Below are 14,914 nucleotides of genomic sequence, written 5' to 3'. Positions count from 1 at the left end.
ACCACAAAAAAAAAAAAAAAAAAGCCAACATGGCTTCTATGGAGAGGAAACCTGCGGGTGAAAAGAGATTTTAAAATAAGGAAAGAAGGAAGGGAAAGACAGATGAATGGATGGAGCAGGGAGGAAAGGATAAAGGAAGGGAAGGAATCAAGCAAAATTAATGACAGCACTAAGACAGGGGCGAGAAACCTGGGGCACACAGGTACAGCGGACGGTTTGTACCACTGAAAGCTCTAAAAAGTTCACCATCACTGCACTAGGATCACAAATTATGAAGAAAAGCAAGGAAGTGATTAATTACCATAAAAGAAGCAAGAACCATTGTTAACTTCTGGGGACCACTGATGTCACTGAGGTAGCTAAAATCAGAGGTAAGAAGTAGAGGTCTATTTCTTATTGATAATGATCGCATTTGTTGTACATAGCTTTCTATTTCATATTTTAAAATGTTAAAGGCTTGTAAAAAGTGACTTCTCTTACAACACTTTAGTTAGTTCTCCTTACCCTCACCTCCGCAGCAAAGAACCCCCTAAAAACACAGGCTAGGAATGTATTTGGCATTTCCTCCACCCAGGTAGGAGTGATTGGCAGGGTGCCAAAGAACTGCTTTCTTACTTTTAAGGACATGAGGAGGAAGTTTCTACCTCTGGGGCCAACTTCATAGCCCCTCTCTGCTCACAGCAATCTCAGTGGAAAAAAGTTCAGTCCATGCAAAGCTTGTCCTTGTGTGACAAAGTTTGCCCTGCAGTGACAGCTAGGGGTGGATGGCTTCTTGCTGCTTCATCAGCCCCCATATAGCTCGTACGTCGTGCCCTGGATCATGTATGTGCATGTAGCCACCATCCCATCCCTGGGGCGGCTCCTTTTCAGTGCACGATGTTATATATGGCCATACGCCGTGATACTCCCTCTTACAAGGATCTTCCCAACACGTTTAATTAGGCCAGGCGTTTCCCAAGACCAGCCCGAGTCATGTGATCTCATTACTGCATACCACCTTGTATCTGAGCACCTGGGATCTGGAGCCAGCTGGCAAGGGGACCCTGGGGCCCTCGGTCTCTGATAGTGAAAACAAAGAGAAGGAGCCCACAGCCGAATGTGGAGTGCAAGGAGTTTGGGGGCGTGGTCATATTCCTTGAAGTCCAGTTTTTGAAGACAGAGAGCAGGAAGAAGAGCCTCAGCCATTTGTTCAAGATCCCCTTTCCTTAACTGCACTCAGAGGATTAATCCTGACGCCACTTGCCAAGACTCTCTCTCCGCCATCTGTAAGGATAGGGCTCACATACCTATCACAGCGCTCTCCGGTGACAGCTGATTTGCACACACAGTGGCCAGAGTTGCAGGGCCCAGCCATGCCAGCCGGGTCACAGTCACACTTGATGTCTCTGGGAAAGAAGCAAAAGAAAATTAGGAGTGGATTTCCAAATGCTTCGCAACATTACACGCAGACTGACTGCTCATAAGCAAATGTCACCAAGCTGAACAAGGCCCTCTTCATGTGGCTTCTCCTAGTGACACTCAGTCACAATGATCTCCCACACCCTTTGGGATTCAACTGCTTATGCCAGTGCCACTCACAGAGTGGTCCATGGGTAGCAGCCAGTCCAAGAGCTGTTTGCTGCCCAGCCCCAACAAGAGGTCTGAGCCAGAAGGTAAAATAAGCTCATTATTAAATTGTTTAGCTCAATTTGGCCACCTGTTTGGATGATTTTTTAAAAGACTTATTTGTTTCTATATTGATGTCTACTTTTATTATAACTGATCCCATCTACCTGCTATTTTAGTTTAGGGTTTTTTGTTTTGTTTTGTTTTTTTGGTTCTTTGTTTAGTTTTTTTCCTCTCATTGAGTTTACTGGTACATTTTAGGTATACAGTACAGTTCCATTCGTCATTGGGATCTTGCACCTTTACATGACAGACCTTGGTTCTCTTTTTCCCGTACCCCTGCCCTCTCTTCACCCCCTCCTCCCTTCCCTATAGTTCTTTTAGTGACAGCTCTACTGAAATATAATTTTTAATGCTATGGAATTCACTCATGTAAAGCAAACACGTCAATGGTTTTTAGTCAGTTTGAGTTATACAACTATCACTACAAATAATCATTTTTGCACACTTTTGTCTTGTGTTCTTTCTTTGGTTTGGTTTTTTATTTTTGTTTTTGTTTTTTGTTTTTTGTTCTTTTTGGTTTCGGGGATCAAACTCCGGACCTTGATTTTACAAAGCAGGCGGCAGAACCACTGAGCTAAATTCCTGGCCCAGTCTTTCGTAGTCACCCTCTGCCGCATTTCCTCCCTCCAGCCTCACTCCCAGCCCTAGGCAGCCACTAATCTACTTTCTGTCGTAAGTTTTCCTATCCTGGACATTGCCTACAAATAAAATCTTCTCATCTGTGATCTGTTGGGATTGGCTTCTTCCATTTAGCATAGTACTTTCAAGGTTCATCTCTGCCGTGCTGTGTCCCCACGTGTATTCTGAGGGTTGAATAAAATTCCACTGTACAAATATGCATATTTTATTTTCCCATTCATCAGCTGATAAACATTCCGGTTGCTTTCACTTTCTAGCTATTGTGAACAGTGCTTCCATGAGCATTTGCATATAAGTTGTGTAAACACATACATGTTCATTTCTCTTGGATATGTACCGATAAACGGAACAGCTGGGTTCGAGTGGCTTCTATTTTGTTTTACTAGCAAGACTCTCAGTGGAGGCATCAGTTCTTTCATGTGACTCTGGCACAATTTTCCTGTCTCGTGATCAGCACTGACCTCTATCACTCATTATGGCCACAGCCATATAACGATCTCATGTGTCTAAAACTAAGATCAATTTCCTTTTCCTTACTGATTTTCTTTCCTTACTCTTTGATTCCATCCAAATTCTGCCCAGCCCTGGAGCCTCCTTGACCCCTTCCTCTCCTACACATCCCCCATCTAATCAGATCCTAGGTTCCTTCAGTCTCATAGTCCGGGCCAGAATTCCTTTCCGTGGTCTCCTCTTTGTCTCTGCTCCTTCCATACCACGTATCCAAATCATTCAACAAAGATGTATTGAGCAGCTCCTTTGGGCTAAGGACCAAGGATACTGTTGGTGTAGTTCCATACATGACTCTGTGTGCACTCTCTGTGGCCTTGTATGCACTTTGATTTTGTAACTTGTAATCTTTTGCTTACAACGAGGGACTTTCTGTATAGCACTTTGGTAGTAATCGAACTTTGGATACATTTTTGTATGGTACATGTGATATATATATAGAATTAGTACTTTATTTTTTATTTTTAAGAGGTAAAGGCTGGGGATTTAGCTCAGCGGAGCCGCCACCTGCGTCACAAGCACAAGGTCCTGAGTTCAATCCCCGGTACCAAAAAAAAGAAGTAGTAGTAAAGCATTATATTAGGAGGTAAAGATAGAGTGAGTTTCCAAATTTGCGTTTTTAGTATAAAAATAAAGTCAATATTTTGGGAAAAAATAAAGGATACTGAAAGAAACAGAACTCTGCCCCTTCCCTTGGGTCTCAGGCAGGGCAAATATGTGAATAGCAACGGCAAAGTGCTGCGTGGCTTTGTGCCAGGAAGTGAGTTCCAGGTGGGCAAAAGCCACACATGGTTGGCTTTCCTGAAGGACAGGTAGGCTGCTGTGGTCGGAGCAGGGAGCCCAGACAGAGGTGAGAAACAGAGCAGAGCCTCGGCTTCGCTGAGAAGGTAGGAGCACCCTGCAGGGTCCCACAGGCCTTCATAAGAAGTTCCCAACTTACTCCAGGTAGGAAGGGGTGGTTGTGAAGGGACGAGTTGTGGTCCACTCTGCATTTTAAATGGTTACAAATGAGAGTTCCTGAGGATATAGCTTAAGGGTATAGCACTTGCCTAGCACATCCAAGATCTAGGGTTCAATCTCAGCATCAAAAAAAAAAAAAAAAGGTGCAAAAAATGAGAGTTGGGCTGGGGGTTTAGCTCAGTGGCACTGCATCTGCCTTGCAAGTGCAAGGTCCTAAGTTTGATCCCCAGTACCCCAAAAAATGAGGGTTAGGCCCAAGGGAAGTTCTCTGAAGATTATCTAAAAGGCACAGATAGGGCTACAAAAAGAACAATCTATGCAATGGCCCAAGGATAAGCGAACTTGAGATAAGAATACGAGACTAGGAGAGTGCAAGTCTGGCCTTTTCTCCCTGGGTCTACCAAATATTGTGACCATGTGGTATTACAAGGGAGGAAAAAAATGTTACCTTTTTTCCTTCCCATGAATTCACGTCGAAAGTCACCCAGTTTTAGAGAACACCATTCAAAGGGGAGGGAATTAACATTTCCTTTTGTTTCAAAATGTAGGCAGGGCTAGTCAGAGGTACATAAGGTTCTTATTTTTTAAATGACTAAAGTGATAATCCCATCCCTTAGGTTTAGTGTGAGGATTACATTAGATGAGCCATATAAAGTACTGAAAACAGTGTTGGGCGCACGACAGGTGCTTCGTATAGGAGGGGGAGTGCCAGTGTTAATACATCGTCGTTACTCCTGTTAGTGCCAGCGGTGGCGGGATCTGGATACTCACAGTCTTTCGTCTCGGGTGCATCCAGCATCAATGAGCATGTAGAAGCCCGGGAGACATCGGTCACACTTGTCTCCTGTCACACCTGGCTTACACCTGCACCGTCCAGAGTTGTCACATTGAGGATTGAGAGAACCTAAAACCCATGAGGAGAGAGAGAGAGATAGAGAGAGAGAGATGAGAGAGAGAGAGAGAGAGAGAGAGAGAGAGAGAGAGAGAGAGAGAGAGAGAGAGAGAAATACTTACAAGGCCCGGGGAAGCAATGCCTCCCTATGGGAGCTCAATACACACCGAGCAATATATACCACCACTGCCTTTAACAGTTTGTTCACATCATCTGAGTATGCTTCTACCCAGTAGGGAAAATTCTGACAGCTGAGCATGTCTGCTTCATGGAAAGAAATGAAATCATTCATAAAAGCATTTTTATTTACACAGGTGCTCTGATCTATTTTGGGGGGGTCAGGACTGGGGATTGAGCTCAGAGCGTCTTTTATTTTACTTCATTTTTAAATCGTGTGTAAGGGTCTTGCTAAGTCACTAAGCTGCCTAGGCTGGGTTTGAATTTGTGATCTTTTCACCTCGGCCTCCCAGAGTGCAGGGATCATAGGTGTGTGCCACCCCGCCCAGCTCCATTTAACATTATAAAAGAAGTCCATCAAATCTTGTGATCTCAAGAAAGAGAAAATCTGTAAATGAGCACATCCATCTCCTGGGACAGCAATATTCTCCTTTATCTCTGGCGGACAAAGCCCATCTATTTGGGGTCAGTGCTTGCATGGTATGATGTTGTGACAGCACAGAAGGCCTCCTGACCAAACATGTTTCCACGTGCCAGGGATGGCAGGAAGTCTCACCCAAGGAGCAGCCCCCAGCTGCCTGGTTAGTGCCCTGGAGTACTCGGCTCTCCGTTCCATTTGCCATACATGTTCTTTATCCTCTCAGATTGAATGCTGATGACAAATGAGAAGGACGCAGGGTACTATAATGCGCCACTGTGGGATCGCACCACTTCTCACTTCTTGCCTTTCTGCCCCCCGAGTCCAAGTCCGCCTTCTGCCACCTGTACCCTGTCTGAACTCTTCCCCTACCCCCTCCTTTTTGGCCTTTTCATGCTCCAGTTTCCACACAGAAATGAGAGAGCCCTTTCCAAAAGTAATTCAGGTCATTTTGCTTAGGTCCTCTGCTGGCTCCCACTGTAAGCACAGTTAAGCGCAGACTCCATAGCCTGGCTGCATAATCGACCTCTCCTAGCGCATCTCCTACCTTCACTAAATTCCAGGCCCCAGCTCCCTTCCTGCTCCTGGAAGGTGCTAAACTGCTTCCCTAAGGGCATCTGCACTTGCTGCTCCTTCAATCTGTTGAACTCTCTTCCCAAATTGTCCCTAGTTAACCCATTTGCAGCACACAGACTAGATGTCACACTAGATTAGATGTCACTTTCTAGAGATACCTTCCCTGACTGACATGTCTAAGATATCTGTTCCACTCCTTGCTCAGTTCTCGGCCATCTCTGCTCATATTACCTGCTGGATGCCAGGGCCCAGCACAGTGCTTGACAAAAAAGAAACACCCAGAAATCAGCTGGATTTGTATGGATTTGCCAAGGAAGAGGTGGGGCTCTTGTAAAGGAAGCTAAAAGATGAGCTAGAAGGTAGGTAAATGAGGTGGAAGGCTAGCTAGGTACACCTTGCCTACTTTATAATTTCCCTGAAGCTGGCAGAATTGTAAGTAATCCACATCCCTCAAGTATCTATGATAATTAGGCCAGTCATAATATATAAAGCCAAGGGAACACTGACCAGTCATTACATTTGTTTTTTCGATTTATTGTTTTTCTGTCAACTTTTAATTCACTAGCAAAGAGAATCAATAAAGGCATTGGCTCTATGTCTATTTAAAGGCTTTTATGTAGCATGCGAAACATAAAATAAATTAGTCACATTCACCATTAGAGTGTATAAATATCTCCATGTCAACTTTATGAGGCTTGAAAAGACCGTCAGTGATAATGGTGTAAGTTACACTTTTTGAGCACCTACTATGTGTAACAGGTTGAGTTAAGCACTGCTGGTGCATGCTATCTAGTAATAAATTAAAAGTTCGTGGCTGGTTGGGCTGAGAATGTAGCTCACTGGAAAAGTACTTGCCTAGCATGTACAAGGGCTTAGGTTCATTCCTCAGCACTGAAATAAAAGTTCACACTGGATAACAGATCCATTTCAGAATAGGGAGCTCTCTGAGTTGTGGGCAGGAAGTTCAGAAAGAGAACTCTAGGGCAGTAAGTGAGGGCATGGCCAGCATGCAGCATCCCATACCACGATGCCCTGGATTCATGGAGGCTGGGGGAGAACAGGAGGGAGTTGCTGTGAGAGGCATTGTGCATGCAGAGCATAGAATTAGGACACTCTTGGGTTATGGATGATGAAGGAGAGAAGATCAGTTGGTGACACCCAGGTTCCTAGGGTGCACAACTAGCTGTGATTCTATGGCAAAGGAGGGGCAGAAGCTCAAGATAAATCATTGACAAAAGGCAATGTGTTTAGTTGCCTCGTGGCGTATCCAGGTGGAAATGTTCATCTAGAGGACAATAAAGAGGCCAGGGCGGAGAAGGAGGAACCCTCGGCATCCAGACTAACAGGAAGTTACAATGAGTGAGAGATCACTCCAGGAGTGGGCGGAGAGCAGAGTGGGAACGGACCTCAGGAAAGGGAGGGGGTGATCAGAGAGGAAGAAGTCTCAGGACAGAGTCCAGCTGAGATGGGAAGGAAGAGAGAGTTGGGTTTGCGCTTGAAGACAGCCGTACTCTATAAATGGTCAGCAAACAGGGCTAAGAAGGAAAATTCCTTTTTGAGTACTCTGAAAGAAGTATAAAATTTGGATTTAGGCACACATTTTCCATTAAATTAATGGTAATTATGCTTTCATTTTTTTTTAAAAAAAAAAACCTCTCTGAAATAGTTTTCAGAGCTGAATTGCCCTTATAAAATGGGAAAGACTGAACCTTGTTCTGGGTTTGTACCAAATAACCCAAAATGGTATTCTACAAAACATTCTTCTGAGAAGTATTAACTGTCATCCCATGAAAATAAGTACTCTGTGTTCAAAGGAGTTTGAGAAATGGTACATACTAAATCTTTCAGAAATTTATCACATAATAATACATTCAGTAGACAAAAAGCTTATTTAACTTTTTAATGCCAGTGTTTCTAAACATTATGTGACATCGTAAGGCAATACCTAATGCTATCTTGAGGGACACAATGTTCTAGAGTATATGAAAATGCTTTGGAAAAGTATAAAACCTTAGATCTTAGGAAATAGTAGGCACAAACATTGTCATGGCTTATCTACCTTGGGAATAAAAGGACAGCATTCTTTATTTTTCATTTTTATTTGCACTCCAAGCCCACCACTCTGTTCTATGTGATCATCTTTGATGTCAGCAGACCTTGCCTCCAACCCTTGCTCTGTCCCTGAGCTCTACAATCTTGGACAGATTTCTTTCTCTCCCTCTATAAGCCTCTCCTCATTTGTAAAATGGAAAAAAATAAATTATTTGTCCTGGTTAATTAACAACTGGATGAAAAGCACCTGGAAAAGGGTCTGCACATAATGTACCAGCTGACACATGGGCTCTAAATCAGCATTGATTGGCCCCACTACTTCCTGTCAGGCTGTTCATCCTGAATCTTGGATGCCTAATCTCCGTAGAAAAAGGAAGATCCAAGATGGGCGTGGTGGCACACACCTGTAATCCCAGCACTCGGGAGGGTGAGGCAGGAGGATCACTGTGTCAAGACCAGCCTGGGCTACATAATGAGTTCCAGGTCAGTCTCAACTATGTAGTGAGACCCTGTCTCAAAAGACCAAAAAAAGAAAAAAGAAAAAGAAAAAGGAAGATCCAGGCTCCTCTTCTTTTCCAAGTGAGGAGGAGACTATAGCACCCTGGGAAACAGGAGACCACAAATCCTTCTCCACCCTCTAGTTTTTGCTAGGTAGCAGGTTCCTTGTCTCCTCTGGAATTATAGCCTTATCTTTAGGTTGAGCTTTCCCATGGAGCCAACCAAGTCTCTAATTACATGGTCCCAGGAGGGATCCAACTCGTGATTCGCAGTGACACTGCATATTCTAAGGGGATCTGGGCTTCTTGGAGAGGTTAAATGCCCGTTAAAATGGATTAACTTTTCTTTTAATTTTCATCATGAAATTCTTTGTTAAGGAGAACTGGTAAATCCAAAAGATCCTGGATGCAGATTTCATACCACAAAATTAAGCAGATCTGACCCCAAACACATTGTAACAGCAATCCAATTAACTTGGCACTGACTCCTGAGATGCAGGTCTGTGGATAGAGATATATCACTACAAATTACTCCAGCTTCCTATAAGGATCCTGCCACACCCTACAAACTCATTTCAGCTGCACCAAAATCTACCTGTGTTTCGAGTCTTTCAGCTACAACTACTAATTGCCTCCATAGAGCCAAGCGGAGTTCTGCTGGGTAAGGGTACACCCGTTAAATGGATTAGTATTGATCACATTATGCTGCTAAACACTTTCCGGCAAAGAGGAAAGTAGATAATGCCAAAAAAGATAAAAGACAAAGCAGGAAGGCAGTCAAAAAACTCTTACAGAACAACCCTCCTCTCCATTTGTATTTACTAACGTGCTTTGACTGTCTGATGAATACAACACAATACCTGCATCCAAGAACACAACAAACACTCACAGTTCTGTGACTAGGGCAGGACACAAAAAAAACAACTAGGTCTCCTGTGAGCCTGCCACATGCTACATGCTTCCTACTGGTTATTTTCTTTTCTCTGCGCAGGTCCTGTGAAAGGTTCTAATCCTTTTTTTTTCTTCTCGCTTGTCTCTCATTAGTACCACTTCCTATTGCCAGTACCCAGTACAGTACCAGCAACAGACCTCGGAAATCCCTATTTTCCAAGAGGTTGGTCGCAGAGATGGTTATGGATATGAGGGACTAGCCACGGAACAGAGCAAGCTTCCTTTGCGCCTGGGCACAGAGGCTATCCTCTGCCTTGGAAAAGTTAATCGCAGGACTCACAGTCAATACTTCAGATGCCCCAATGACCCCGCCATTTCCATGTCAGAGAAGCATATTCTCTTGCAGGGTGAAATTGCTACAAAGGCCGATGGTCGTGGGTTCTCAGTTGTTCCCGAAGCTGAACATTTCCCTCCTGCCTACCTGCTCCCTACCCTTCTCCTGGCTCTTCCCCCTTCTTTTCTTCCTCTCCACCCACCACTCCTTCCTCCTTCCTTCTTGCTCTTTCTTCGCCCTATCCCCATTAGCTACCTTTGGAGTGACAGTTGCAGGGCAGGCAGCGGTCCCTGTCTTGGTGCCTGTAAAAGGCCTCCTTGCACCTCTCACAGTGCTGGCCGTCAGTGTTGTCCTTGCAGTAGAGGCACCGGAACCCATTGCCTGTCCGCCGCAGAAGCTCCTGCTCAAAGATGCACTGGTTGGACTTCCCATTGCAGTCACAGACTAAGGAGACAGGAAGAGAAGACACCGTCAGAAAAAAGTGACCAGGAACATCCTCCCAGGTGATTTAATTATTGTGAATACGAATACAAGCTGTGTATAGGGTGCCGAATGTTAAAATGCTCAATGGATGACTGAAAGGGAACAAAGCAGGGCACTGGGGACCGCAAGGAATCTCGTTCCGTCTAGAGAAACAGCTATTCCAGAGCCGGTAGATTGTTGCGGAAGAACGTGAGTCCAGCGTTGCCAGCTGTCCGATTCCTTAACAGAAACCAAGTATTTTAAATGGTTTGTTTTGGTGTGAAAATTTATGATATAAATATCTGAGAGGAATTCATTTGAAAACACAGTGCAAAGCAACAGAACAAGTCACTGGGCTAGGAGAAGACCTGAGGACTGCCAACCAGGAGCTCTGGCCCAACTGTCATGACCAACAGTGCCTGCTGCTGAGGACACATAGTACCCTCCCCTCCAGTGACAGTCAGGCCCGAGGAGCTGAGAAGACTGGACGGGTATCACTTCCTCAATGCATTTGTGCCTTGAATGCTCTTCCCAAAGCCTGGTGTCAAGGAGAACCGTGACCTGGTGTCAAGATCTCACAAAGAATGACCTCCCCCTAGTCTTTAGGAAAGTTCACCCTTCAAATATTCCAAAGATACTTCTAGGGTAACTAACATCTCCATGAGGTCCTGAACAGCCAGTGAGGTGACAAATGGAAATACTTCTCATAGCACCAGGCACCCAGAAGTCACTCAAAAACTTTCAGTCACAATTTCGAAGGAGAAAGATGATGGCCGTTGGTCTGAGACTGCCGTTCCCTTGGGCGAGCCACCTTGACTTTCTGAACCTTGCTCCCCTCCTCCCCCTCTCCCCTCTTCCTCCCCCTTCCTTTCCCCCTCTTCTTCCTCCTCCTTCAAACATTACAGCACACTCTCTGCTTCCCTGGGTTGTTAAGAGGATCTCACTGAGAAAAGAATACCCAGTGCCTTTGCATGTTCTACCACACTCCTCCCTCTCAGGAGACAGACGTCACTTTGGGTGGGGAAAAGGAAGCTGGAAAGGTTAACTTGACCTGCTGGAGACTTGGGGTTTGAACCGCTGTTTGATGCCAAAGCCTGCCTTCATTTCGTCACACGCACCGTCTCCAGTGACCACGCAGCCATAACAACAGCTCGTTTCTAGAGTGCCCAAGAGGACTGACGGTAAAGCCAGTAAGTGTACCCCACGTGCTGAGCAGCTGCTCCATGCAGGCCTGTACCACACTCTGAAGAAACAAAGGTGAGGAAGGAAATTTTGTAAACTTCCTAAGTGCTACTTTAGAGCAATTTCTGCTGCTTTGGAGACCAGCAACTCCAAGGGAAGCCCACTCAGATTCTGGGACTTTACAAGCATCAGCTCAGTTAATTCTCACAACATTTCAGCCTCAGTGTATTTATCCTCACTTAGTGGATGGAAAATGAACACTTAGAGAGGGTAGGAATCTTGTCTAACTTCACATAACTGATTGGCAAAGATATAATTTTCTCTGAGGTCTGTCTGACTCCAAAGCCTTCATCTTTCCATTTACCCTACCTTTCAAGAACCTGGGATAGCAGTGAATGTAGTTATTCCTTCTATAATATCTTGTGGGAGGGCCAGGGATGGAACTCTGGTCCTTGTGCTTGTGGGGCAGGTGGCGGCACCACTGAGGTAAATCCCTGGCCCCCCTTTCTATAAATCTTTAGTGGAGGCTCCTTTGGCCTTTTCTCGAATCCTTCCTACTGTAGCAGAATGTGCTGTTCTGCCTCAGAAAACGGGGTGTTGCAGATCATTTTTATGGAGTTTAAAATCTACCTCTAGCCCTGTTATTTAAACATATGCACGTGTATTCATGCACTCACACACACACTACACACACTTCTATCTTCATTCATTTATTTATCCAACAGATGTAAACTTCAGCTGTCTTACCAGCACCCCCATCAATAAATCTTCTGAACATCTGAAGACAACCAAGAATATACCTTCTTAGTTTTCTCTTCTTTGGGTTAAACTGGAGACCTGACACCTCCAGGTCTTTCAACCATTTCTTTTTTCATGATTTTCAGTCTTTTTGAATACCTTCTTAGCAACACTCTAATTTTCAATACTCTTGTTAGCACAGTACTTCGAGCATAGTTTGAACAGCTCTGTGTATAACGGGAGTAGATATTTTTACTCCATGGATGGAGACTAACATTTATTAAACTTACAGCCTATTAAACTTGCACTCGATTCAAACTAGCAGGGCTTTTTCACAGAACTGCTGCCAAGCTGAATCTTTCCCAACTAGGGCTTGTGGAACTGACTTTTTTTTTTTTTTGGCTCTTCAAAAGATGTAGCACACAGCTGCCGTGAGCTATGAAATGTCTGCTGAGCATGAGATTAGGCCCATTTCAAGGTCTAACCGCACCAGCCAGAGGTCTTTGTGAGGTTCTTCGGCTGATCCCCCAGTGAGCCAGTGCTTGCTCTGCCCTGATACTGGTTAGGAGCAGTTTCAAAAATGCCTATGCACTTTCCATGTAACTTTCCAATGCAGAACATACGTTTTGTTGGCAATAGGAAACTTCATAAGGACCACTCATGGCACATTTATTCACAGCAATAATGTTTGGTTTGGTTTTGTTTGAGACAGGGTCTTGCTGTGCAGTTCAGATTGGCCTTGAACTCACGATGTAGCCCAGACTGGCCTGGAGCTCATGGCGATCCTCCTGCCTCACTCTCTTAAATGCTGAGATTACAGGCGTGCACCACGCCTGGCCTCACAGCAATTTTTTTGTTTTGTTTTGTTTTTTGTTATTTGATACAGGGTCTCGCTATGTAGTTGAGACTGACCTGGAACTCACTATGTAGCCCAGCCCGGCCTTGAACTCATAGCAATCCTCCTGCCTCAGCCTCCTGAGTGCTGGGATTATAGGCATACTCCACCATGCCCAGCTCTCACAGCAATATTATTTAAATAGACAAATTTGTTATCTTTTTATACAACCTCCCTCTTCTGTCCTCTCTCCTCAAACCTCTACTTTGAAAAGAAAAATGAATGTTTTTCCTTTAAAGTCAGTCTTCATTGGAGTTGCATTACATTCCAGTAAGGGAAATTCTTAGCCAGCAACTCCTCTCCAGAACTTGCCCAAAGTCATTACCAAACTACACCTCTCTCCAAATGGGTCTCCCTTAAAGCCAAAGGCTGTGCTGGCAGGACGAGGACGTGTGTGAGTCTATTGGCCATGGATGTCTGTGTTACTTAAAACTCCCATAAGATGCTTTCCCTCACCTCGCCTCATCACCAAGCTGTGCTGGGCTCACACGCTTACTGCACTGAGCTCCATATTGAACATGCCGAACATGCACGTGCAGAGATGAGGGAATAACTCAGCTCTGAGCCAGACATGGTGGTGCACACCTGTAGTCCCGGCACTCTGGGAGGCTGAGGCAAGAGGATCCCAAGTCACACCCAGCATGAGAATTTAGTGATATAATGAGACTATGTCTCAAAATAAAAATCAAAAACATTTTTAAAGGGCTGGAAATGTATGTAGTTCAGTGTGAAGGCTGTGGGTTCAATCCCTAGGCCATAAAATTAATCAGTTAACTAACTAACTCATCGGTTATGTACAATATATTTGAAATATAGTGTCTCTCAAATCATCTGCCAAATTTACACTAAATTCCTTAAAACCAGGTATTATTTTCAAAGGTAAAAACTTATATTTTAAATTCTAGAATATTGCTGCAATTGTCCTCAATAAAATGGGCATAGTACAGTTTATGTATGGCCTTTTTCACTGAGGGACCAATTCCTGCCCAAATGCTACTGGTTGTCAAATGGCAGCATCAAGAGAGGAATGAGAAGCCGGGCCTGCTGGCGCACGCCTGTAATTTCAGCATTCGGGAGGCTGAGGCAGGAGGATCGCTGTGAGTTCGAGACCAGCCTCGGCCAAATAGTGAGTTCCAGGTCAGTCTCAACTACAGAGTGAGACCCTGTCTCAAAATACCGAAAAAGAGAGAGAGAGAGAGAGAGAGAGAGAGAGAGAGAGAGAGAGAGAAAGAGAGAGGGAGAGGGCATGAGGCAACAAGGAGTGATGGACACTGCACCACAGGGCGGAAGGAGAGGAAGCTCCAGCCAACCACGTGCCACACAAGATTGACGTCCACTGCGTTCAATGTTTTAATTTCCATTTTGAAATAAACTATGTTCCAGGGTAAATCTCCATACTTCGCACTTCTATCAGGCAGAAAAGAAATCCCAGGCTTAAGACAATAGAAATAGTGACTTAGGATACGACAAGAACCTAGTCCGTGGTAACTGTTCAGTGGTGTATAGTTGATTGTTTTGTGGTTCTGGGCATTGAACTTAGGGCCTTCACATTGAGCTATATCCCCAGCCCACTGCCCTTCCTCCTTTCTTTCTTTTTAAAAATTTATTTATTGTTGAGACAGGGTCTTGAATTTGCAATCCTCCTGCCTCAGCCTCCTGGAGTACTAGGATTACAGGCATGCGGCACCTTGCCTAGCTTATTTAATTCTTTTAATATACGAATGGATGAAAGTTCTTCTGAACTCGAGGAAACCCATAATGTGTTTCTGCCACTTAAAGACATCACATGTCCCCACGTACTCAGACATGCCTTGCAAATGGCAAATACAAACTGTGAACAGGCACTCTCTTCCCCATTCCTCAGTGGCATGTTTTCTCCACAGGATCCCAGCTCACAAGTTAACTTTTGAGTAACTGATAATTCATTAAGATGAATAGCCCTAAACACAAACCCGTAACAGACTTTAAAATGAGGAAATTCTAAAAATGTCTCTATTATACTTAGGTTTCCTTATGTTTAGACATG

At 44.4% G+C, this 14,914-nt stretch overlaps 1 protein-coding gene across 1 annotated transcript in view; it reads right to left on the bottom strand.

Moving 5' to 3' along the window:
• Lamc2 (laminin subunit gamma 2) overlaps positions 1–14,914 on the bottom strand; it is a 56,257-nt gene that overhangs the window by 24,611 nt on the left and 16,732 nt on the right. Inside the window, exons 3-5 of the mRNA XM_010640548.2 lie at positions 9,867–10,055; positions 4,546–4,678; positions 1,287–1,385 (exon numbers count right to left, since the gene is read on the bottom strand). Of these exons, the coding sequence (XP_010638850.1) occupies positions 1,287–1,385; positions 4,546–4,678; positions 9,867–10,055 (421 nt within the window). The remainder of the gene's footprint in view (positions 1–1,286; positions 1,386–4,545; positions 4,679–9,866; positions 10,056–14,914) is intronic.

Source organism: Fukomys damarensis, unplaced genomic scaffold (genome assembly GCF_012274545.1).
Source record: "Fukomys damarensis isolate Sample0158 unplaced genomic scaffold, DMR_v1.0_HiC HiC_scaffold_11, whole genome shotgun sequence".
NCBI lineage: Eukaryota > Metazoa > Chordata > Mammalia > Rodentia > Bathyergidae > Fukomys > Fukomys damarensis.
This window is presented reverse-complemented; position numbering and strand designations above follow the sequence as displayed.